Genomic DNA, 25,538 nt, shown 5'->3' with positions numbered 1-25,538 from the left:
GCACGGTTTGAAACGCGTAAACCTGGAAGGGTATTTATCGGCTGTTGCTGGTGTTGTTCCCTTTGGCTTCTGTCTTTAAGTAAACAAACCAGACCAGGCTGCAAAACCGGCATGTGCCAATCCCAGCGTCTTATCTGAAGTCCGGCAAGAACCAATTCTCAGCCTCCAACAGATTTGCTCGTGTGTCACTGGCAAGCGGATCTTGGCCTTGCTCTCCTCTGCTTGTCGATTTCTCTTTGTTAAAACCTGCATCGCCTGCCCTCTATGAGCAACTAAAACATCCGACAACCACAAAGACTCCAACGACGCCCCACCCAATAAAACACCCTGCAGGAAGGCAGCCACCAGGTGTGCCCCCCAAAGTCCCACGGAGCGTGGGGAGGCGATTCCAACTGGGGGGGGGAGCACCCCACAGAGAAAGCTCAGGACCGGTTCCAGCTGGGCAGCCTGCAGGGGGGAAACTATGACGGATCAAGGCCCGAAAACCAAGAGCTTGACTTACTGAGCTGTAGAGGTAGCCCTCGGCATTCATGGCCACGTAGAGGCCCGCCTTCACGCCCTGGATGGCCACGACACGCAGGCCCACCGGGATTAGGTTGAAGAGGGCTGGGGGGGGGGAGAGAAGAGGGCAAGATGAGGCCGGAAGGGGAGAGGAAGCCATGCCGCCCCTCCCTCGTCAGCCCTCCCCCTCGTTTCCTCTGCCTGAGCCAGAGGCCCAGTTATCCCAAGCAAGGCAAGACGTGAGCCCCCAAGGCAGCACCCGCATGGCGTCTCTCGGACCCACAGCCCGGAAAGGGGCCTCTCCTCCATGCGGCGCCTCTGGAGCCAGAGGGGCCTGTGCTGGCCGTGGGCTCGCCTCTCGTGTGTCCCAGGGTCTCCCAATGGAGCCAGCCCGGAAGGTGTGTCGTCTTGGCCTTCAAGGCGCTGACTTACTACAGCCCCTCGTGGGCTTCCAAGGCGGAGGACGTTGGCAGGTGGCCGTCCCTGACTGCCTCTGCATGGTGACCCCTGGCCTCCGTGGCAGTCCCCCATCCTAGGCGTAACCAGGGCCAGTCCCGCCAACTCCTGAGATCTGCTGGATCAGGCCAGCCTGGGCCGTCTGGGTCCAGCAAGAGACACTGCACAGCGAGGTTCGTATTGCTTGCTGGCCTCCCATCCAGTTCCTACCATGGGCCGTGCCGAGGCTGAGTTATCCGGATCAGGGCATGTTTTCCCTTACACAACAGAAAGGAAAGGCCACGATCCCCCTCCCCTCCAGCAGAGAGTCTGTCCTCTCCCGCTCTGAGGCTGGCCGCCAGGAGACCATGTGCTCTCTGTGCCCCACCTGTTGAACAGGCCGCTGCCCTGCAGAGAGGGGCAAGCGTGCCCAAGGCTGGGGAGGGGGGCAGAGAAGCCCCCAGGTCTCCTCAAAGCAGAGCCTGTGAAAATCGGGTCCCCTGGGCTTTCTGGAGGGAGGTGCCAAAGTGGACACGGCCCAAGGGACCCCCTTCCCCCTCCCCCCTGCTTGCCAACTTCGGTCAGCAGCCAGAGGCTTCCTGCCCGCTCATTTCGCTCACCAAGTGTGCCCAGCTTCCAGCAAGACACCAGGGATGCCAATCTCGAGGTGGGACCTGGGGACCCCCCTTCTCCAGAATGACAGCTCATCCCCAGAAAGTTTACATGTATATATTTTCTACTTGTCTATTCATTCTGCAGAGCAACCACTGACAAAGATCGAACAGAAAGCGGGTTACTTAACCTAGGATCCCACTTGACCATTTAGACTTTAGACCCAGGAGACCCAGGGTCAGATCCTCACTCTGGTGACTTTGGGTTGGTCATGCTCTAACCTCCCTCACAGGGTTGTTGTGAGGCTATGGTGGGCATAAGCCACTACGGGTTTCCGTTGGGAGACAAGCCAGGTATAAATGAAGCCAATAAATAAATTCTGGCTCCTGGGGTCCCTGGGAGATTCCAAACAATGTCTAATTGGGGGTTAGGGGGCTGTGCAGGAGTAAGAGCCTGATATGGACCCCTGGAAGAGCAGCCGTCTTCTTCCCCGGTCAGCCCAGGCCACTCCTGTGTGCAAAACCCGGCAATTAACAGGTCTATTTATAAGCACTTTTGAGGGGGGGGGGTGGAGCCCCTCGCGAGAGATAATGGAGGCAAATGTCTGCCATCCATGTCAGCCTCCACCACTCATCTGTCTTCTGGCGGAAAGCTGTGGGGGGTGCGGAAAAGAGGGAAGGGCACAGCGACTCAAGATCAGCAAACAGAACTTCTTCGTGGCTCAGGCTGTGGCTTGGCAGAAGAACCTCTGCTCGGCAGGTGGGAGGTCTCCGGTTCAATCCCCAGCGTGACCAGGTGATGTGGAAGTCCTTCCACCCAAGTCGCCGGAGAGCCTCTGCCAGTCTGAGCAGACAGGGCTGATTCAGATGGACCGGGGGGAGGGGGGGGAGGGTCTGATTTAGTAGAAGGCCGCTCCACGTGTGCCCAGTTTCCGTGCGAATGGGTCGTTCCCGTCCAGATCTCTTCCTCCCCAGGTTCAAGCAAGACCCTGAGCGTCAGGCGGGGCCTGTCTGGCTGCCGCTGCTTCAAGCCGAGGGGTTCAGCTAATTCTTCGGGGGGCTACCGAAATAGATCTCGCCTGCCTCAACTCAGCAACGCGGGACTCCTCGTTCGTTTGACAGCTAACGAGGCCTGTTTGCTGCACGACTCCCCACGGCACCCGAGAGCCAGGAGCGGCCCCCGCTCAGCTCAGCCCTCGCCTCCCACGGAGGTTCTCCTCGGGTTTGGCGCATGCAAAACTGGGGAGAGGGGAGGGGGCCGTTTGCAGCCACCCCAAAGCCTCCACTCCGAAGCATCCCCTCCCAGGGGGGCAGCCCTTCCCACACCCGGTTGGAGACAATCTGCTCAGGAAGGGCCTCCGCAGGGGGTGTGGAAGGGAGGGGAGGTCTCCTTTCATGGCCGCCTTTCGCGGGCCCCACCTTCCTTCTCCAGCCCCCCCCCTGCTTTTTTTTCTGGCTTTTTAAAAAAACTGGCCATGGCGACGTCAGCGCAGAGCAAAGGGAGACCTCTCCAGAGGCAAGGCAGACTGAATCCGCAAGCCAGGAAGGACAGGAGCTCTGCAAAGAGTCCAGAGAGAATCGCCAGGAACGGGGCAGGTCTGCCCAAGCACCTTCTGCCTCCTGCAAAGCCAGAAGGGCCAGGATGCCAACTGTCTCTGGGCAGGCCCTAGTCCTGGTTTCTGCTTTCCAGGGAAGCGACCGCCTCCAGCCCAGGCAGCCAGCGGCTTCTCCCAGCAGAACACCAATTATGGGAGACTTACGGCAGATAATGCCTTTGCAGGCTCAGCCGATCCGCTCCCCCCACCCCCCCCCCCCGGTCACTTCAAGAGCAAAAGGCATCAGGGATGTGCAGCTCTGGGCCCGGGCCTTATTTCCCGGACGGATCCCACAAGCCTCTGAAGAGGAGAAGCGTTCCCGGGCACACCCGGCCTCTGATTGATTTCCCAGCCACTTAAGTATCAGCGGTTCCCCTCTTGGAAGGATGGCCTTTTCATTTAAAGTCTGCACCTCATCCAAGGGGCCGGATCCTGCGGCCGCGCAGGCAGAGTCAACCGGCAGCTGCCCTTCCCGGAGAAAGGGAGGCCCCAGAAACACTCGTGGAGGGGGTCCCTGTCAAGGACACACACGTCTCATAGAATCAGGGAATCCTAGAGTGGGAAGGGGCCACAAAGGCCATCTAGTCCAGCCCCCTGCTCAGTGCAGGATCAGCCCAAAGTCCAAAGTCTCCCTTCAGTCAATCTCTGCGGGGAAACAGAGAGAGTCTGAGGGCTGCTGGCTGGGCCACTGGGCACCCTTCTCGGAGGATCCTGTCGGCAGAAGAAACTAAAGGGGCCGAATGCCAGGCTGGACCAGACGTGTCCAGGAGCCTGCCCCCCAAAATGGCCAAGCAGGAGCCTGGAGAGCAAATGAAAATGGTGCCAAGGCCAGGCCCCTGCCTACCAGGGCCCTTGAATGGAGATGATGGGAACTGAACCTGGGCCGGCAGGGGGGGCAGAGGAGGCTTCTAAATCGAGGCAGGTCCCACTTTAGAGATGAGCATGCGCCTCTGCCTGCCTCCCCTTCCTGCCTCCGACCACTCTGGAAAATGGCGAGCAACCGGAACACGGCCTGATTCGGCCCCAAGCGCTGAGTGCTGAGCACCAGGGATGAAGCCCAAGGAACTGGGCCCCAGCAGGGCTGGCCGGCGTGATCCAGCCCCAACAGCACCCTTGCTCCTCAAAGCAGGAAGCGGCACCGATCTCGTTGCTCGGCAAAGCGATACAAACAATCTGGTTCCAGGGCTCACGTGAAGCCGCCTAATTCTGACCCATCAAGGTCAGCCCTGCCCACTGGCAGCAGCACCTCCAGGCAGGGGCCCTTCACCAGGCCTCCCGCTTGGCCCTTTCAACTGGACATGCTGCTGGGGGTGGAACCAGGGCAGAGGTTTTTCTACTGAGCCACAGCCCCTCTGCAGGGTTCTTGAGGGTCTCACGTAGAGGCCTTTCCCCTCCCCTCCCGCCTGGCCCTTTTCACTGGAGATGCTGCCGGGGATTGAACCTGGGACCTCCTGCATGCCGCTGAGCCAGGGTCTCAGGCCAAGGTCTTTCCCAGCCCCTCCTGCCTGGTCCTTTTAACTGGAGATGCCGGGAGTTGAACCTGGGACATTCTGCCTGCCCAGCAGAGGCTCTGCCACTGAGCCAGGGTCTCAGGCCAAGGTCTTTCCCAGCCCCTCCTGCCTGGCCCTTTTAACTGGAGATGCCGGGAGTTGAACCTGGGACATTCTGCCTGCCCAGCACAGGCTCTGCCACTGAGCCAGGGTCTCAGGCCAAGGTCTTTCCCAGCCCCTCCTGCCTGGTCCTTTTAGCTGGAGATGCTGCCTGGGATTGAACCGGGGTCCCTCTGCATGCTGAGCAGAGGCTCTGCCCCTGAGCTCTTGCAACTTTTGCCACTGCCATGCCACCCGCCGCCTGCCAGCCAGCCTCCTCTGCTCTGCGCCAGCCCAGACAAACCTCCGCTGGGCTCAATCGCACCTCCGCTGTCTCAGAGCCCCTCCCTGGGAGGTGAGAGCTGTATCCAGATGGCAGCGGCGGCAGTGGGAGTGCGAAAGCGACAGGAAGGGATGTGCAGCCAAGGGGGTGCAGCGGCAGCAGGGGGGCCGGCCCCGCCTGGGCTGAATCTCAGCACCTTCCCTGCCCAAAAGAAGCAGCCCAGCCCCGCCCAGCCCAGCCGAGGCGAAGAGCCGGACGGATCTCCAGGCAGCGAGGAGGAGGGAGGGAGGGAGGGAGGGAGGGAGGGCCACACTCACTGTAGTCGCTGTTTTCGTCCTTGGTCCCATCAATGGTCCCATCCGGGTGCATCTGCAGGAAGAAATCCTGCTGGCTGAATAACCGAGTCACAATCCCTTTGAGCTGGGGCTCTGCAAAGGAAGAACAGACACACCGGCATGGACGTCTCCGCCCACAAGGCGGCTGGGGCAGGCCGTGCCCAGAGAGTCCCCCCCCCACCCCCCACCCCCGGGAGCCTGGAGATCGGCTGGAATCCCTCGCCATCTCCAGTTGGGGGTTCTCTTGGAGAAAATGGCTGCTCTTGAGGGTGGAGCCCACGTCCTCCCCAGGCCCCACCCACTTGCACTTGGCCCCCCAAGTAGGCCCCGAGCTGAGCCCCGGACGTTTCTCCTTCGGAGGACATTCATGCAGTGCTTGGAAACATGGACTGGGAAACATGGACCCGTGTCTCTGTGTTGACACCGCCAGGACCCTGGGAGTCCGCTCCCCCTTCCTCCCTCACGCCCAGGCACAAGGTCTCGCCCACAGCAATCCACCCCTGGGTCAGCCGCCGGAGAGCCCAACAGCCTGCCCAGGCAGGGCCCTCCCACGGGGGAAATGCCCACGGCACATGGACTGCACAGGAGGCACCAGTGGACGGAGCCGGAACAAGACTGAGAGACCAGAGTCCACGGAAGCGTCACGACAGGGGCTCACGGCGGCTTTCGCACACAGCAAGAACCAGAACGTAGCCATGGCTTATTTACGGCCTCCTGGCCTCTGTAGGAAGCTGCATCAGACATCATCTGAGTAATGGTCAAGACGGTATGCATTTCCCCCTTATTCAAGATGGACAAAGAAGAGCTGGTTCTTAGATGCCGCTTTTCTCTACCCGAAGGAGGCTTCCAATCGCCTTTCCTTTCCTCTCCCCACAAGGGAGGGAGGGGAGGGGAGGCTGAGAGAGCTCTGTCAGGACTACTCTGAGAACAGTGCTATCAGGACTGTGTCTGGCCCAAGGTCACCCAGCTGGCTGCATGTGGAAGAGCGGGGAATCAAACCCACCTGCCAGATTAGAAACTGCCACTCTTAACCACCACACCACGCTGGCTCTCTGGAGGGTGCAGCCTGATGGCATCACCAGCTACGCAAGGTCAGTCCTTGGACAGAAGTCTTGCAAGGAAGGCCACGGCCAACCACATCTGCTTCTCAATAGCCCTGAAGGCCCCTTGCTGTGGGGCACCCTCAGGCAGCTGCAACCTCTGGGCACGGAGGGGCTTAGGTCACATGAGGGCCCTGCAGGGTCATCTCCCCAAGGCTGAGATCAGGGACTGGGGTGGGCTTCGGACGGGGGACTTGGTGGGCCACAGATCTAAGGCAGCTCTTCCTCTGAAATCATTGGCTGGTATTGCTGCAAAGAGGAAGTTTTCCTTCGCTGCTCCTCTTTATCGAAAGGAATCGCAGAATCACCGAGTTGGGAGGGATCTCCAGGGTCATCTAGTCCAACGCCCTGCACTATGCAGGACCCTTACAACTACCAACCCACCCACAGTGACCCCAATTTCATGCCCAAGTGATCCTCCCCCCCCCCCCCCACCAAAAGTCTCCAGACTGCAGCCTGGCCTGGAGGAAATTCCCCTTCCATCCCACTGTGGCAATCAGTAATTCCCTGGGTCTGCCCGGAAGGGCCACAAGGGACAAGCCCTAGCACCTCCCTTCCTGCCCACCCACTCACAAGGAGTCTCTAAGCCAGTGGTGGGCAACCTTCTTGAATGGGGAGGGCAATTGCCCGGCCTCGCCTTTCACCAGCTTTGCAATGGGCTGCTTCTGTTTTCCAGCTGCTTCTTATGTCTCCCCTAGCCTTTGTCAACTTTGTTACCCTTGAGAGCCCCCCCGAACACCCTTCCGGCTTCCAGAAACCCCAGCAGTGGCACCATCATGTACAATGGGGTAGTCAAACTGCGGCCCTCCAGATGTCCGTGGACTACAATTCCCAGGAGCCCCTGCCAGCATTCGCTGGCAGGGGACTCCTGGGAATTGTAGTCCATGGACATCTGGAGGGCCGCAGTTTGACTACCCCTGGTGTAGAACATGGTTGGGAAGCAGAGCTGTGTCCATGACCCCCCCGCGGAGCCCCTCCCCTTCCCACCCCCTCCAGGCCCATCATGGGCCATTTGGGGAGGGGGGGGGAGGCTGACATGACCATAAATGGTCGTATCCCCACATAAATGTTTAACAAATGTAAAGGCCATATTAAAAATTACCTACCCCCCCCACCTACTTGGGAAACCCTTCCAGGGTTATCAAGAAACCCCTGGTCTTGTGTTCTAATCCTGCCAGAGCCCCGGAAATCTATGCAGCCATTCGTAGAATGAACAGTGATGATCTACCAAACCGATTCATCCAAATCCAAGAAACCCAAGGATGATCTGGACGAATCAGATGTGGCCCAATTTGCTTCAGACCGGTTCATTTCCCCCCCCCCCACACTCAGGGTTTGCAAGTGAAGGGCCTGGCTTCACTGCCTGAGCCCCTCCATCTGACGCTGGGCCCTCCGCCTTCTCCTGGCACAAGAGATTTAAGATTGAATCTAACATCATCTGGGATGAGTCTGGGTTTAGAGGTCTGCATTATTACCACCGTTTCTTTTTATCATTGTTCAGGGGAAATGGCCCTTTTCTTGCCTGTTTATCTGTTCGACCTTCTTATGCTTCATACACCTGCAGCCTGCTCTCCGCACCTGCCCTACGCCTAACTTGGTCAGGGTTAAAATCACCATTTCTTCCTCTCCCCACAACAGACACCCTGTGGGGTGGGTGAGGCTGAGAGAGCCCTGATATCACTGCCCAGTCAGAAGAGTTTTATGAGTGCCATGGTGAGCCCAAGGTCACCCAGCTGGCTGCATGTGGGGGAGTGCAGAATCGAACCCGGCATGCCAGATTAGAAGTCCACACTCCTAACCACTACACCAAACTGGCTCAAAAGAATTAAAACCCCTCTTTCTTCTGTACACTCATGTTTTCCCACCATACATGATGGTTTTGGTTTTGTTTGTATCCTGCAAAAAGCCCACCGAAGGTTTCCAGTCGCAACAAATACTGCAATTGCCTTTCTCTAGTGAGAGAGGTCCGCTTGGCCATCTCTGTCGGTTCAACCATTTTTAGCAGCTGTTCTTCTATCCGACTCAAACTTTGCTCTGTGGCTTGAGATCGACAGGGCTACCTGCCTGGCACTGAGACCCTCATGTTCCTTGGAGGTGTCCCATCCAAATACGAGCCAGGACTTAACTTCCGAGATCTGAGAGGACTGGAGACCACTGCTCTTTGCGACAGCCCTCCAAGTACCTGGAGATGGCTATCAGATCCCCTCTGTCACCTGCCACCCCCTTGAGCCTTCACAGAATCAGATGGATATCTAGCCTCTGCTTAAAAATCTCCAAAGATGGAGAACCCACCACCTCCCGAGGAAGCCTGTTCCACTGAGAAACCGCTCTGTCAGGAACTTCTTCCGGATGTTCAGACGGAATTTCTTTTGAATTAATTTCATCCCATTTGTTCTGATCTGTCCCTCTGGTGCAAGAGAGAACAACTCTGCTGCATCCTCCATGTGGCACCCTTTTAAATACTTGAAGATGGTTATCAGATCCCCTCTCAGGCGTCTCCTCTCCAGGCTAAACAGACCAAGCTCCCCCAAACTTTCTTCATACGTCTTGGTCTCCAAACCCCTCCCCATCTTTGTTGCCCTCCTCTGGACACACTCCAGTTTGTCAACACCCCTCTTCAATTGGGGTGACCAAAACTGAACACAGGACTCCAAGCGAGGCCGAACCAGAGCAGAGCAAAGCGGTACCATCACCTCCCATGATCTGGACACGATACTCCGTTTGATACAGCCCCAAATCCCATTTGCCTTTTTAGCCACTGAGTCACACTGCTGACTCATGTTCAATGGATGGTCTACTAAGACTCCTAGATCCTTTTTGCACATGCTTCTGCCAAGACCAGTCTCCCCCATCTTATATTGGTGTATTTGGCTTTTCCTACCTAAATTCAGAACTTTACATTTGTCCCTGTTGAACTTCATTGCCCCACGAGGCAGTCAGTGCCCAAGCTCAGCCCACGGCAGGCCTGTTTGCGTCTCTGCCCCTCCAGTCCAGCTCCGTGACTTCTCTGGTTTCCCTGGCATTTCCCAGAGGGAAGCCCCTGGATTGACCCTTCCCAGCCACGAGCTGGCATTCTGGGTCCCAGCCCACGTTCCCTGCTGGTCATTTGGGAGTGAGACCTGCAGAACGGCACCTGGGCCAGTCAGGGGATGGACAGCGGGCCTCTGAACCCGGGACGGACAAGCAGCACCCCCGTCTCCCCCCAGCAGCGGCACGAATTGGCCAAGAGGGCCTGCCAGGCATGCATTTTCCTGAAGGCAGAGCTCCCCCTGGCTCATGGGTGGCGCGTCCGCTGCCAGGAAGGGAAGGCGCTGCCAAAATGAGGTTGCAATATTTGTCGCTGTTGATTCCTCTCCTTTCTCCACGTTCAAACTGAAGCTGTCAGACGGGGGGAGTTGATTTATGACTCAGCCGGGCAACCAGGAAGGCACCAAAGCCGCCATCCAAACCGGAGGGCAAATGGCTTCTCGTTTACTCGGAATTGGCTCGGGGCGGGGAAGGTCTCCAGAGGGGCACAGCCGCATCCAAAGTGGGTGAAAGAGAGCCCCCCCCCACTCCAAGTTCATGCAGCAGCCCCATTTGGGTGGCTGCGAGGGGAGAGGGCGCTGCTTGGGGCCTGCAGCATCTGGCTCCATTTGTCCATCAGGGCCCCCTGGCCCCACAAAGGGGGTGGGGAAGGGGCGGCCAGGGGGCGGATGCGCAAAGGACTGGTTTCCGTCCCCTCCAGTGTACTCCTCCTCCTATTCCTCTACCTTCTTGACATCCCTGTGGCTTCCGGGGTGTTGAAATGGGCAGAATCCCCTGTTTGCAGATGGATCCTAGAGTGGGAAGGGGCCATACAGGCCATCTAGTCCCACCCCCTGCTCAGTGCAGGATCAGCCCTAAGATCCTTGGCTGCTTCTCTGTTGCTTTGGGAACTCAGGGGGATCCTGAGGACCTCGGGGGCCACCTGCTCAGTTCTACCCCCTCCCCCCACGCTGCGACTTTGCAGTCGGATTTGATCTCCACAGCAGATTCGTAAAACCCGTTTTTTCTGTCAGTGGGGGGGGGGAGGGGGAGAGGCTGCCATCTTCAAAGAGTCTCTGGCTTTTACGCCGGTCCCTGCGGGGTCTCCTGATTAGGAGTCTGATCTGCAGCAGCCATCAGGTGACTCAAGGAGTCCGCTCTGCCCAGTCCGGCATCTGGAATCTCTGCGGAAGGGACCGGCCATCGGCCTCCCTCGCTGCTGTTGGACAACCTTGAGGCCCGCTGGCTTGGGAGGGAATGCTGGACGGGTGACCCCTGAAATCCTTTCCACCCCGCAGTAGCAACGGCAAGCCCCCTCTGCCCCTCTCAGGCCTTGGAAACGGGGGGGGGGCACCCTCAGGGCCTCCCCAGGCTGAGGCTTCCCTCCCATCCAAGAGGGGCACGCCCTTCCTTTGAGGGCTCCCACGTCCCCTGAGCCCTGCCCTGGGTGGCCCCGGCCTCATCCGATCCCAGAAGCCAAGCAGGGACAGCCCTGGCGAGTGCTTGGGTGGGAGACCCCCAAGGAAGCCCTATGCAGAGCAGGCAGGGCAGGGCAGACCCTCCCTCAACGTCTCTCACCTTGGAAACCCAGTGGGGGAGGGAGGGGAGGTCACTGGGTGCCAGCTGCCATCTGACTGCACATCCCCCCCCCCACCTTTCTCCTTGACAAATAGCACTGGAGACGAAAGGGGCCCCTGTGCCCATCCTGCCCAAGGACACGGCAGATGGGAAGTCCTCTTCCTCCGGCCTGCAACACCAATGTCCCTCCTGGCCCCCTGCTCAGAAGTCTCCACATGCTCCTCAGTGCCCCACCCTGACCGCCATCTCTACGGCACCATTTTGCCAATGATGGTTTTCCGAGGCCCCCAAGTGCAAAAACAGCTCCCTGTGGCTTGTCAAAGGGGGCCAGATTGGGAACCTACAGTATCCCCAACATTGGCCTCTCCAAAAGCTCAGCCAGCCCCGGGGCTGGGGGGCGGGCAGCCTCATCTCCCTCCCCTCCCCCCAAGCAGGGAAGCGCTCTCCTGCGCTTGCCCGGAGAAGCCCCATTTCCTCCACCCCCACTGGCAGCTCCAGTCCGGTGCGTCACCAGAGGCAGCAGAGAGGCCAGCTGACAGCTGCAACGGCAGGAGCCACGCTGTTCACTAGTGCAAGGCCTCTGCTGCAGCGGGCAGAGGGGACCCGCCCCACTTTTGGTTGCAAGGGGGAACAGGAATGGGATATGCCTGCAGGGGCAGCCCATGCACCAGACGGGGCTGCCAGCAGCTGCAGAGCCTGTTCCAAAGACCCCCCCCCTCCCCGAAAGCGAGAAAGAGCAGTTCCTTTGTGTCAAATACAGGGAGGGGGGTCACTGAATCCCCTCCCTCCCCAGCTCTCCAGGATCACTCACCAGGGGATTTGGGTGGGTTATGCAGCATTTGGGTCTCCTACGTGGACCCCTTTGTTGTTTTCCTGTCCTTGGACCTTCTTACTGTGTTGGGATCCCGCTCGGTCCAAGGGGAGGAACCTGGACATAAAGGCTGCCTGGGGAGCCCTGCAAGGAAGGCTCAGCTACGGGCCTCCCACCGTCCTCCAGGCCAGGCTCCAAACAGGGCCAAGGTCAACGCCTCACCGCTCAGACAGGGACCGCGGGCAGGCACGAGACTGGCATGCCACTCGCAGGCTGAGGGCCCAGCCTTGGACTCTGGCTCAGCTCTCCATGGAAGCCAGGCAGGCCCCGGGGAAGAAGGCGGCTTCCCCCAGACAGGGTTGGTCCCAGGATTTGCGGAATCAGTTAACAGTCCACTCTCCACCTTGGCTTCTTCTGACAGAGGAGTTTATTGCTGATATGATTATTTGCTTTGAGCTTGGCCGTCCCTTTTAATTTTAGCGGCTGGCTGACAGCAAGGCAGCTGTGGTTTCAGGCACAATCGGCCAATCTTCTAGACAACTGCGTTAGGATTTTGCCACATTGGTCACTATTTCCCTCACAAGAGAAGACCAAGGAGAAATAGGAGTTAAGCAGTTCAGCCCTCTCTTCATCATCAGCTTTTATCATTTCACTTTCTTGGCCTCGCAGTGGTCCTACGGTATCCCTACTCTTTTTCTTGCTTGAAATATAACTAAAGAAGCCTTTTTTTGCTATGTTTAGCATTTCTTACTAGCCTAAGCTCATATTGAGCTTTAGCTTTTCTAACACTCCCCCTACAATTATTGGTTATTTGTTTATACTCATCCTTGGTAATAAGGCCTTCCTTCCAATTCCTAAATGACTTTTTTTTATTCCTCAAATCTTTTGACAACTGCTTATGGAGCCAACTTGGCTTCCTTAGGCTCCTTCCATCTTTTCTACTCAAGGGAATTGATTGTGACTGAGCCTTCAGTATTTCACTTTTAAGAAACTCCCAGCCCTCTTGGACTCTCATCTCTTTAAGTCTTTCTGACCACGGGACTCTACGCAGCATACCTTTAAGTCTGTGAAGTCCAGTCTATACGTCTGACTACGTAAAGGTTTTCTCTTTCCCACGACTGAAAATTCCAAAAGCACATGGTCACTGCTACCAAGTGTGCCCACTACTTCCACCTTCTACCAGTTCTTCCCTAATGATGAGGATCAAGTCTAAAATAGCAGAGCCCCTGGTTCCCCTCTCTACTTTCTGGGAAATAAAGCCGTCGGCAAGACAAGAATTTAACGGAGTTTGCATTTTTAGCAGAGTTGGGCCTCCAACAGATATCTGGGTAACTGAAGTCACCCATGACCACTGTTTCCCCCTTTTTTGAAAATTGCGTAATTTGATCTAGCAGTATCTCATTCAAGTCTTCTGACTTCACAAGTATAAAGATTCCTAACATATATTGCTACACCTCCCCCCTTCTTTTCTTTTCTGTCCCTTTTGAATAGATTGTACCCCTCAATTCTAGTGTTCCAATTGTGAGTATTATCCCACCAAGTTTCTGTGATTCCTATTAGGTCATAGCCCCCATCCTCTATTATGACTACTAGTTCCTCCTGCTTGTTTCCCATACTCTGTGCATTAGTGTAGAGACATCGTAATCCATCCTTTGTGTGCCTCATGGTTTTGGTTGTTTTTTTCCCTTCTCCACATGCAGCTAGCTGGGTGACCTTCGGCTAGTCACAGTCCTCTCAGGCATGTTCTCGCAAAGCAGTTCTCTCAGAGCTCTTTCAGCCCCACCTATCTCACAGAGTGTCTGTTGTGGGGAGAGGAAGGGAAAAGTGTTTGTCATCTACTTTGGGACTTCTTTGGGTAGAGAAAAGCAAGGTAAAAAAAAACATTCCCCCTTCTTCCTCTGTTCCCCTTCCCCTACTTTCAAAATTCACTGGCTTGGCTTTCAAGGGATGCCTTCAAGAGATGCACAATGGGCCATGACTCAGTGGCAGAGCCTCCACTTGGCATGCAGGAGGTCCCCGGTTCAATCCCCAGTGGCATCTCCAGTGAAAAGGACCAGGCAGGAGGGGATGGGAAAGACCTCGACCTGAGACCCTGGCTCAGTGGCAGAGCCTCTGCTTGGCAGGCAGAAGGTCCCAGGTTCAATCCCCATTAGTTAAAAGGACCAGGCAGGAGGGGATGGGAAAGATCTCGACCTGAGGCCCTGGCTCAGTGGCAGAGCCTCTGCTTGGCAGGCAGCCTGTCCCAGGTTCAATTCCCAACATCTCCAGTAAGGATCAGAGCTGAAGTTGATTTTATTAGTTTGTTTACACACATAGATTTGTTCCCCACCGCTCTCAACATGCTGGCTCTCACCAAGGGATATATTAAAACCCCACAATCACAGTAAAATATAATACTAGTCCTGTGTTACAAGAAGAACAAAGAGTAGGTTTTTGCTGATGATGAAGAGGATCAGGGTTTTACACTCTGCTTTTCTCTACCCAAAGGAGTCCCAAAGCAACTCACGCACCCCTTTCCCTTCCTCTCCTCGCAACAGACACCTTGTGAGATAGGAAGAGCTGAGAGAGCTCTAAGGTGACTGTGACTAGCCCAAGGCCCCCCAGCTGGCTGTGTGTGGAGGAGGGGCCCAGATTAGAAGCTGCCGCTCTTAGCCACGCTGGCTCTGGTGCTGGGACAGACCTCTGCCGGAGGCCCTGGAGCTCCGCTGCCTTGCTGGGTGGGCCAGACTGGCTCTGAGGGGCCAGGGGCCGGATTCACTACCCGACAGCTTTTGGTGTTCCTCCACCTGGGCAGCATTTTGGGCACAAGTAGACTTCTTGTGCAATTTGCATTTCAACATCTGTTCCCAGAAGCAGGGAAACCTTCACCCACCACACCCCTGGGAGGGAGAAAGCAGCCACAGGGCAGCACGGGAGGGGAGGAAGGTGCATTTCCTGCCAGAGACATCACAGGGCTCCTCGGGATGAACGGCAACGGGACAACCTGCTGAATGGGCGGCCGCAATGCCCATCGGGAGCAACCTCCGTGCGATCCCTGCCACAGAATGGCCCCTGCTGTGTCCCTGAGGCCGACGGGGGCGCTGAGGACAGCAACCTCCGAGAGCCGGGTTTTTCAAGAGGCTCCTGTGCGGCTGACTGTGAGCATGAATGCGCAGACAAGTGAGGCGTGTATTGCCATTAATACGGCACATGTGCATTTCCCCTGCACCAATACACAGGAGGCACCAATTTGAAAATTTGAATGGCAGGTATCACAAGCGATGTCCTTCACAGTCTCGGCCCCACTTATCTGTGGACCGCCCCCCCCCCCAGGCCTTGCTCCACCGCGGCAGCTCCTCCCAGCAGGGGCTTTGCAGGTGCCAGCCTGCCAGTGGAAAGAGTCCGCAGCTTTCAGTGCTCTCCCACCCAGCCCTGGCCCCCAGGCAGCCCCCCGGTCGCCTACAAGGCACAAACAGATGGGAGACATGTCCACCCCTGCGCTCCCCACCCACGTCCAAGAACACCGTTTAAGAACATTGCTGAGCCCTGGGAAGGGGCATATAAAGAGACTGGGATGGGCACAAACCAGAAACTTCCTGTTCAGGATATTCTCAAACTGAACCCCCAAACGAGAATGTACCGAAAGCCCCCAAATGAACGGGCTGCTTAGAAGGAAGGAGAAGGAAAACTGACCACTGAAAGGGCTACAAGCCATTGAAACCTAACAGCTGATGGGTGGTCACCCCCCCACCCCCCGCCTAGCTGCCTGGTTTAAATGGCCCAAACCCCTGAACAGAACCGGACTGGATGACCTTGGAGGCCCCTTCCAACACTAGGATTCCACGTAAAGTCTGGGAAACGTCCCAGGAAGGTGCCTCAGTTTGGGGGACACAAGCTGGGCCAAATCCATGGTGGATTTTGAACCGTTCATGCTCATCCCTAATATGGATGCCTCTGCACACAGCTGGCAACCAAAAGCAAGACCAGCCCACTCATGAGCACAGGGCTCCCTAGATTGGCCTAAGGTCACCTACAGAGTGTCCATGGAGGAGCAGGATTTGAATCCGAGTCTCCCAGATTCTAGTCTGATATGCCAACTACTAGACCATACTGGCTCTCATGAGCTGCTGTTACCCACCTGTGGGGGGGGGGGAGAAACTGCTGTATGGCCCGTGGGCGAGGCCTTCCCAAGGTCAGCTGCCAGGCAGCCAAGGGCTAGCTCATGCCCACCTCTCCTCCCACCCCCACCAGAGAAAGTCAAGGCAGCAAACAAAAGGGGAAATCTGGATTTTTTTTCTCCACTAGGAAAAACCCTCCAACTTATTCTCCTACCATTTTGAGACTGTGGAGGTATAGACAGGGCTCAGAAAGAGAAGGGGCCGCTGCAGGATCCAGGGCTGAACAAAGAAAGCACAGGAACGCACAAAGCTGCCTGGTGCCGCATCCGACCCTCCGTCCATCCAAGTCAGTTCTGTCTACTCAGATCTGCTGCGGCTCTCCGGGACGGAAGTCTTTCATGGCGACAACTGTTGGGGATTGAACCGGGGACCTTGTGCGTGCCAAGCAGAGGCTCTGCCACTGAGCCACAGCCCCTCCCCCACAGGCCCACACACGTGAAGCTGCCCGATACAAAAGCAGACCCTTGGTCCACGCAGGCCTTTCCTCAGACTGGCCGTGTCTCCCCATCTCTCAGAGAAAGCTGTTCTCCATCACCTACTAGCAGAATGTTTAGAAAACTCAAAGATGCCGGGGACTGAACCAGGCACCTTCTGCAGGCCAAGGGGATGCTTTGCCTCTGAGCTACTGTGGTGGTCCCTTCCCACCTGCCTTCCCTTCTCCCCTCTTCACCACTCCACACCCCCTGCCGTTGATGACACCAAATGCCAGCCCGGGCACAGTGGCAACTGGAAGAGAACACCCAAGTGCTCCGTAAATGCAGCAAAAGACACTCCACGTGTACATGGAATGGGGAGCCGTCCTCCTCGTAGGAAATGCGCTAGTGATGGTGGCAGAGATACTTTAGCATGCAAAGGTACGCTACGGATCCAGAAATGTGCTGTTTCCAGCCGTAAATATTTCCCTCTCCAGCCTTTACTCTCATGACCTGTTCCCACAACTCCAAAAGTGCACGGAGAGGAAACTGCAGAGGCTCACGGAAAGAGCTCTACAAAAACTGCATCTACCCCCTCCCCCCGGCCCAAATCTGGCGTGCCTTCGTATGGGGCGCCCTCCCCACGAGCCCAGCAGGCAGCTTTTCTCTCCTGCAGGGAAAGGCTCTCTGACAGAGGGAAGCCTGGCTACAAACAGAACCCCCACTTTCCGCACAAGGATTTCTTCATCCGCCCCAGGCCCTCATGCCCAACATGGGATGCACAAAGCAGCCTGCTAAAAATTCAAGCCTGAGATGAAAGGGAACCGTTTCCACGGAACTTCTGAGCCCTTTCCGAGATGTTTGGAGTCAAATCTTCCTCTCCAGACCTGCCAAAGGAGAGTGCAGAGAAAGGCTGATGGGCAGGGGGGGGGTGGGGTGGGGGGGGGCTGAGCTGCTCCACATGCACAGAGAGCCTGGCCCTGGCCCCACCCAAGGCGCATGGGGAAGCTGGGGCCACTCCCAAAGCAGGCTCCCCAAAAGGAGGGGCTCTGCGCAGAGGGACAGGTGGAGGGGCCACGGTCAACCCAACCGTCCAGGCAGCTGCAGGGGGGGGGCAAAGTATCCTTCACCATGCAACCCACCCCCCTGAAAGGCAAAAGAACCTGATGACATAACACTTCTGGAAAGAAAATGTTCTCCTTCCAGGGAGTCTCAACTGTTTGGTTGACCACTTTATAAGATCAGTCAGTCCAAACGCTTTGAAATCGCGGGACACAAAGGACCGGAGGAGATAAATATTTAACAGAACAAATGGTCAACAAACCTGCATTTTCAGGGAGGCCAAAAGACATGCTCTAAACCTAGCATCTTAGAGGACCACCTTGTGAAACAGAAGACGCAGGTTCTAATTCTGCTCCCTGCAGAGCCTGTCCTTTTGACTCACTGTCTAGGCTCCTCATAACAGCTCTCTTTCTCTCTCTTGCTCTTTTTGGAGAACCAGAGCTAGGGCGGGTTATGAGGCTGCCAACCTCCAGGTGGGATCCGAAGAACTCTGTGGATCCTAACCAATCTCCAGGTGACAGAAACCATTTCCCTTGGAGAAAAGGGCAGCTTCAGAGGGGTGCCTCTCTGGCATCACATGCCCGTTGACCTCCCTCCCTCCCTCCCTCCCTCCCTCCCTCCCCTCCCACCCACCCCCAAACCCAACACCTCCCAGACTCCACCCCCCAAACCTCCAGGAATTTCCAAACCTGGAGCTGGCAACTCAAGTTGGCCTGGAGTCAGCACCATCTGTGCAATGCTGCAAGGAGAGATTCAGTCTGGAGCCTGCCTGCACCCCTGGAGTCTGCCGATCCCCGATCCCCGCCCCCCACGATCAGGGCTGCATGCCGGGGGGGGGGGCAGTCTCTCCGTTTGGCACCGCCAAAGGACTCGCCCCTCCCTTTCCTCCTCTCCTGCCTCTGTGCCTTGGGCCATTTCAGGTGGGCCAGTCAACCAAAAGGAAGCTGAGCAGGCCGGCCATTTGAGCCCCAGAGCACAAGGGGGGGGGGGAGTGAGGCAATAAGCCCCCAGCCTCTTGCCAAGGAAGCCCGCCCGCCACCGAGCCAGGCCCTCCGCGGCCCCCCGGCCCCACACCTGTGTCCTGGGACTGGCAGCAACTCTCCAAGAGCTCCGGCAGGTTCCCCTTGAAGGGGGCCCCTGCGGGCCGGGGGCCGCCCTCCACCGCGAGCGAATCGGGCCCTCCGCCCCGCGGCCCATCTGCCCTGCGGCACCGGCAGCCGCCGCCTTGGCCGGGGAGGGCCCAATCCATTAGCCAGGCTGCCAGAAGCACTTTGCAAATTGGAAGCCTCACTCCAGTCATCGCAGGCCATAAACCGCAGGCCATAAACCGAGCGGCACAAGGCTCACTCTGCACAGCAGGGCCTGGCGGTGAAACCGCCCCCTCCGCAGGGCCGGCCACAGAACCCACGGAGCCCCCGTCTCCCTCCCCACTCTCCAAGGCACGCGGAAGGCCCCCGGTTCAATCCCCAGCAGGTCCAGCTGGAGCGGGGAGGAGGCCATGTGGAAGGCCCCAGCCTGGGTAGACACGACTGATCCGTTTGGACCGAGGGCCCGATTCAACAGGAGGCAGCTCCACGTATTCGCCCTGCCCCCCCCCCCCTTGAAGCACAAGCCCTGCAGCTAAGGTCACAGCAGTGGGCAGCTCTGAAGGGCACCTGGCGCTCCCCAGCAGGCCATCCACACGAAGGAGAAGGGCAGGCAGCGGCAAGGACCAACTGGCCCCACAGAATCCTAGAGGGGGAAGGAGCAGTGCAGGTACCTTTTCCTAATCTCTAGCCAATATCATTCTCCACACAGTTTAATCCCATGACTGCGTGTCCCCTCCTCTGCTGCCCACAGGAACTGCTCCCTGCCCTCCTCCAAGGGTCAGCCTTTCAGCCCTCCTGTCCCCTCTCAGCCTCCTCTTCTCCAGACAGAACCTGCCCAGGTCCCTCAGCCTTTCCTCACAGGCCCCGGGTCTTCCTCGTCATTCTCCTCTGCACCCTCTCCATTTTGTCCACATCCTGTTCACACTTCTCCTCCCTCCCCCCCCCCAAGGTCACAGAGGGTGTTGCTCCAAAGCCCCATTCTCTGTGGCCCACCCAGCCCTGTCAGGCATTGCACCTCTAGCCACCTGACCCCCCAACCCACCATGGGGTAGGCAAGCCCCCCCCCCACTGCAGCATCCACGGCCAGGTTCCCACTCCACACAACCTCACAGCCAGGGGAGTGGCCTTCCGCTGGTTCGGTCCCTTCCAGGGGGCCATGTATGGGTGCTGTATTATTTGCGCCCCTCAGCCCACACTGGCCCACCCCCAGCCATCTTCCTGGCCGAGCACTGAGTGGACGGTGGAAACCAAAGGGGGGGGGGAGGTGGAAAAGGCAGTCTGGGGTTGCCAGACCTCAGGGGACTGTTCAAGGCAAGAGCTGTGGGGAGGGGCTTGTCCTTCCTGCCTTTGCACCTGGACCCTCCCTTCCGAGGACTGACCAGGGCGCTTAGCGTCCAGAATCTGAGAAGTTGGGGCTAGCCTGGCCCTTCCGGGTCAGGGGAAAGGGCTGCCCTGTCCTCGGCCCCTTCTGGCGACCGCGTAAGGTTTCCAAGGGTGGGGGTGCCCTTGCCGGCCTCCGCGTAACCCCCCCCCCTCCCCCGGACTCCTGAGAAGCAACGAGATGAGGCTAGTCTGGGCCAGCCATGCCAGGGCAGAGGAGAAGCCCCTCCCCTCTCACTTCCCCCTTCCCAGCATCAGAGCACTGCCCCTGGGGGGTTAGCAGTGAGGGGAGGGGGGCCAGCCACGGAGAGACAGGACGGCTGCCTATAGCACACAGCCCCTTTGTGCGTGTGTGCAGAACGGAGCGTGCCTCCGGACAGGGGCACAATATGCACCCTTTCCAATAAAACCAGAGTCCAGTCAGGCACCTTTGAGGCCAACAAAGGTTTATTCAAGGCGGGGGCTTCCGAGTGCTTCCTCAGACTGAGTGCTTCCTCAGACGTAGAGTGCTTGCCCTCGAAAGCTCCCGCCCTGAATAAACCTTTGTTGGCCTTAAAGGTGCTCTTGGACTCTGGTTTCGTTGTGCTCCTTCAGACCCACACGGCCGCCCACTTGAATCTGCCCTTTCCGATAGGAGGGCCAGCAGCATGGCTGCTGAAACATGCCCCCCCCCACCCACCCCCGTGGAGGGGAAATACATGAAATGAGAGGAGCAGCCCCGCAGCACTGTGCATGGATGCCACACGGAGACAGGCAATGCTGCCCAGAGGAAGCCCAGCCTTCGGGGGCCGATCGAGCTGCTTTCTCACTGCTGCCGCCACGCCCGACTACTGATGCCGGTGGAGCCAAGAGAGATTCCTGCCTCTGGGATATCGATGGCCACAGCTGTGCCTCGAAGAGAGGGCTGAGGGCCGGCCCAGGAGCAGGGCTTGGGGGCAGCCGGTGCCACGACCCCTTCAAACCTGGGGAAAGGTCCTGGGCATGGGCAGAGAGCTATGGGGAGAGCCCCGGGGTGTGCCCGGCAGCTGAGGCAGGCAGGGTGTCCTTCGCTTGGCAGGAGCCTGGGCCTGGTTGGTTGCAAAGGGGCAGCCCTCAAGGATGGCACCCCCCCCCCCACACACACACACACGCAGAGAGAAGCTGGCCAACTTCCATAGGACAAGAAAGCCGTGCTTTGGCTCAGGGGCCCGGGAGCCACCACAAGGCTGCTGAGGATGTAAACATGACTGTCTGATGCTGCCTGGTACGGGCCCCGATCCTCGGTCAACCGCGGTCAACCTCGCCCCTGTGCTCCACGCGGGCTGGATCCGGCCCCTGGGCACAGGCGGGGCTTTCCCAATTCGTGCTCCGGAAGAGCCATCGAATGGGCCTGACCGTCTCGCTGCAGAAGAGAGGCCGACCCCGGCAGCCCTAATGCTCTTGCCCGGCCTGCAGATGTGGGAGTCCTTTGTGTGCCCCCCCAGCCCCCCCCCCGTCTGCCCTCCCAACACAGAGTCCTCTGTTCTTATGCCAACAGGAGCACCCGGGCTCCGGGGAGACAAAGCGGCTTCTAGATCTGGATCTGTAATGCAGGAAACGCCTCACGGAAGCCCTTCAACAGCCTGCGGACAGCCACGGCCCTCCGGTGGGTGTCCCCCCCCTCCCTATCTGTGCCTGGCCTGACTGTCTGCAGACAGTGGGGGAGAACCAGCACTAAAGCACCGGCCCTGAGGCCCAGAGGGCAGAGCCCAGGCCCAACGGGGCCAGTCAAGGAACGGGGCTGTGCATGGCAGCCCCCTCCCCTCCGTGGCTCGACTGGAGGACTGGCCCAGCAGCACAGGCCCTCTCCAGGCGGCTTAAAGTCACCCCACGCCCTGGCCTGTGTGGGCCAGGCCAGCCTCATCTCGGCCCTGCTGAGCAAGTAGCCGGATGGGACCCCCAAAGAAGCCCACCAGACTGGCCCCGCAGAGTCAGGGCAATGAGTGGAGCAACAGGGATTTCAAGAAAGCAAAGGGCCACAGTCCAGGAGTGTCTTAAGACTGACAACATTTGGAACAGGGAGGAGCTCTCGGGCGTCCGGGTGTGAGCTGCCACCCGTTTTGTCCCTCTTCCAGGGCCTCCTGGGCTCCGGCTCTTCTTGTCTGTGCCAGACAGACCCCCCCCCCCCGGCCACCCGTCTTGCTTCCTCTGAAGAACTGAGCGGTGACTCCCGGGGGCTCCTGCCAGATTCTGTGGGTCTTCCAGGGGCTCCTGGACTTGGCCTCGTTTCTGGTGCTCCACCTGGATCTCTCCCACTGATATGTTTGTTTGGAAATGGCGCAGAGACACAGGGCGGCCCGCTGGAAAGTGGCCCCACATTTTCCTTCGTTGCCCAGGGCAGGAGCCTGACTCGGAGGGGCAGCTCCAGGGTGGCACCCATCCCGCAACCCCCTGCCCTGAGCCTGCCACCCTCCCCGGCTCCTGGGGGGCATGCCCCCGCCAGCAGGCAAACCACATCCCCACATTACGTTTGGGGGCAGACCCCTGAAATACTGCAAACAACGAAAAGGTGCAACCGAAGTGACCCTAATCCACACCTGAGAGTCACACACTACACTATCCGAGGAGGAAGAGGAGGAGTTGGTTCTTATATGCCGTTTTTCTCTACCTGAAGGAGTCTCCAAGCGGCTTTCCTCTCCCCACAACAAGCACCCTGTGAGGGACGGGAGGCTGAGAGAGCCCTGAGATTACTGGAGAAGAAGAAGAGTTGGTTCTTATATGCCGCTTTTCTCTACCCAAAGGAGGCTCAAAGCAGCTTACAGTCGTCTTCCCTTTCCTCTCCCCACAACAGACACCCTGTGAGGGAGGGGAGGCTGAGAGAGCCCTGAGATTCCTGCTCGGTCAGAACAGTTTTATCAGTGCCATGGCGAGCTCACGGTCACCCAGCTGGCTGCATGTGGGGGAGCACAGATTCAAACCCGAGTTGCCAGATTAGAAGTCCTCCCTCCTAACCACTACACCACTACCACGCAGGCGCTCCAAAAAGAGGGTTAAGCTCTCTCCAGTGGTTTCTTAGAAACACTCTGCATGTGCTCAGGAACATTACTGGTGGTGCCATCTATTCCATGCTGGAACTGCAAACAAAATCACAGCAAGAATCGCCTCTAACTCCCTCTCAGACGAGGCACACGGAGGTGGCCGATGGACCGGCTCCATGGTTCACATGCAAAGGCAACTGGGGCGGGGGGGGGGGGGGGTTCTGCCCCTCTCTATCCCCCAACCCAAACTCTGCAAGGGTGCCCTGTCAGATCCTTGGCCCACGGACGCAGGAACACAAGAGAAGCCAGGGTGGATCAGGCCAGTGCCTGCCACACCACAACAGCATGCAACACACAGTGGCCAAAAACCCAGGCCCCTCAGGAGGTGTACCAGCGGGGACAGAATTCCAGAAGCCCCCTACTGTGCCTCCCCACCCAACAATAAAGAAAAAGAGTTGGTTCTTAGATGCCGCTTTTCTCTGCCCGAAGGAGTCTCAACGCGGCTTCCAGTCACCTTCCCTTCCTCTCCCCACAACATGCACCCTGTGAGGGCGGTAGGAGTGAGAGAACTCTGACAGGACTGCTTTGTGAGAACAGCACTATCAGGACTGTGATTGGCCCCAGGTCACCCGGCCAGCTGCATGTGGAGGAGTGGGGAATCAATCTGGCCATCCAGGGTAGAAGCCACGTGGGCTCTTATGCACTACACAGAGCATCCGTGCCGCAGGCATAAGGACATAGGAGAAGCCAATGGTCCATCCCCAGGAGCCGTCGGGAGGCCCGTCGGTGGGCCCCAAGCACCAAGCACACCGAGCGTGACAAAGGCAGCCCGCTTGGGGCGGCGGGAGCTTAGGGGTCCCCAAGAGGTCCGCCAGCCGGGCCGGGCGTGGGGCGTCCACTGACCTGGTCTCCGCCGGACGTGCCTCTTCCTGCCGCTGCAGAAGCGCACCTTGCTGAAGACGCCCAGGACGTGTCTCTCGCACAGGGAGCGGCCGTCCTTGCTGGGGCTCGTGCGGCGCTTGGAGGCCGAGACGCGCTCGCTGTTGGACTCGCGCGCCTGCCGCTTCTGCCGGATCAGCGAGCTCGCGATGGCCGCCGCCATGGCCCCCCCGGCCCCGGGCCCGGGCCCGCTCACTGGCCCCTAGCCGCAGCACCGCCAGGCGGAGGAGGAGGAGGAGGAGGAGGCGGCGGCGGCGCCCCGCGGAGGGACCCCATCGGCCACGGCCCGCCCGCCCGGCCCCCCCAGCCCAGAGTCCGGAGCCCGCAGGCTGGGGGGGGGGGGGAGAGAAGCGTCGCCGCCGAGCGCCGCGCAGGGCTGTCGGCAGATCCCCGGCGGGCAGATCCCAGGCGGGCAGGGCAGGGCAGGGCAGGGCTTTCGCACGAGCCTCAGCAGCAGAAGGCGGCGGCGATGCCCGCCCGGGGCGCAGCGGGGCCCGGCGGCGGCGGCGGCGGCGGCGGCGTCGTGTGGGTGGGCCGGTGGGCGCGGGCTGGGCGCAGCGGTGTCCGGCGGGGCGAGGTGCCGGGCCGGAGGAGCGCGGTGAGGCCAGGCCTCATGGCCTCCCGCCCGGGCCCCTCCCGCCGCGCTCCCTGCTCCCGGCGCCGTCTGCACGCGGCCGGGCTCTGGCGGGGGCTCTGGCTGGGGCTGGGGCTCACATGCGCGCCCTTCGCCGCCGCCGCCTCCTCCTCCTCCGGCGCTGCTGCGGCTGCTGGTGCTGGTGCTGCTGCTGCCTGGCGGCCCCCGCCCAGAGGCGGCCCCCGCCACATCGTCCCGCGCCGGCCTCAGCGGCGCCGCCTCCCCGCCCGGCGGCCGCCCCCTCCCGCCACGGCCTTCCCTTCCCGGGTGCGCCGCCCGCGGAGGAGGAGGAGGAGGAGTGGCGCCGCCCGGCTGCGGCTCGGCTGGGGTGCCGTCGGAGGAGGAGGCGGCGGCGGGCCCGTGGCCGGGATTGTGCAGCCACCGAGCCGGCCGCCTCGCCTCGCCTCCCGCGCTCCCTCCCGCCTCTACGCAATCCTACGTGACCGAGGTGCGGATGAGAGGCGGCGGCGGCGGCGGCAGGGGCGGCCGGAGAGCTGCAGGCCCCGCTGGAGACGGCGCTCCGGGCCAAGGGGGCGCCGGAAGACGGTGCCTCTGAGGAGGTGCAGAGCGGGGCGTCCTGCCGCGCCGGAGGGGGAGTCCGGGCGGCGACCACCCCCTTGGCAGCCCAGGAAGCAACGCTCCGGCGCTCCGCATTCGGCTCGGCTGCAGCCCCTGGGCGCGGAAGGGTCATCCAGTCCAACCCCGTGCCACAGGCAGGGCATTCTCGCTCCCTGCAGCCCAAAGGGAGGAGAAGGCGGGGGGGTTCTCACGGGGGGGTATCACGAAGGATAGGAATAAGCAGAGCCCATTTAGACACCCCCCTCCCCCCTCCCCCCTCCCTCTCAACCTGCCCTGCTGGCCCAAACACAAAGCGAGCGGATGGTGGGGGGGGGGCACAGTGCTCCCATGCTGACAACTTCCCCATCCACTTTCCAATAATTAAGGTTCACGGCAGAGAGAGGAGGCAGCCCGGCTTCCCACGGGGCGCTTGCAAATCAGCCCTCTCCCCCAATGTAATAAGCAGA

General features: G+C 59.3%; 1 protein-coding gene across 4 annotated transcripts in view; it reads right to left on the bottom strand.

Annotated features, from left to right (window-relative positions):
* FGF12 (fibroblast growth factor 12) overlaps positions 1–25,538 on the bottom strand; it is a 133,281-nt gene that overhangs the window by 38,549 nt on the left and 69,194 nt on the right. For 3 of the 4 annotated variants that reach the window (XM_077347992.1, XM_077347994.1, XM_077347991.1), the window contains 2 exons: positions 5,332–5,442; positions 503–606 (listed from right to left, as the gene is read on the bottom strand). In XM_077347992.1, coding sequence (XP_077204107.1) covers positions 503–606; positions 5,332–5,442 — 215 coding nt within the window. Of the gene's footprint in view, positions 1–502; positions 607–5,331; positions 5,443–23,843; positions 24,188–25,538 lie in introns of those variants that run through there. The other variant, XM_077347990.1, reaches the window with a different exon arrangement.

The sequence above is a fragment of the Paroedura picta genome, chromosome 8 (genome assembly GCF_049243985.1).
Source record: "Paroedura picta isolate Pp20150507F chromosome 8, Ppicta_v3.0, whole genome shotgun sequence".
Classification (NCBI taxonomy): Eukaryota; Metazoa; Chordata; class Lepidosauria; order Squamata; family Gekkonidae; genus Paroedura; species Paroedura picta.
The sequence above is the reverse complement of the archived record's forward strand: the minus strand, read 5'-3'. Positions and strand labels throughout refer to the sequence as shown.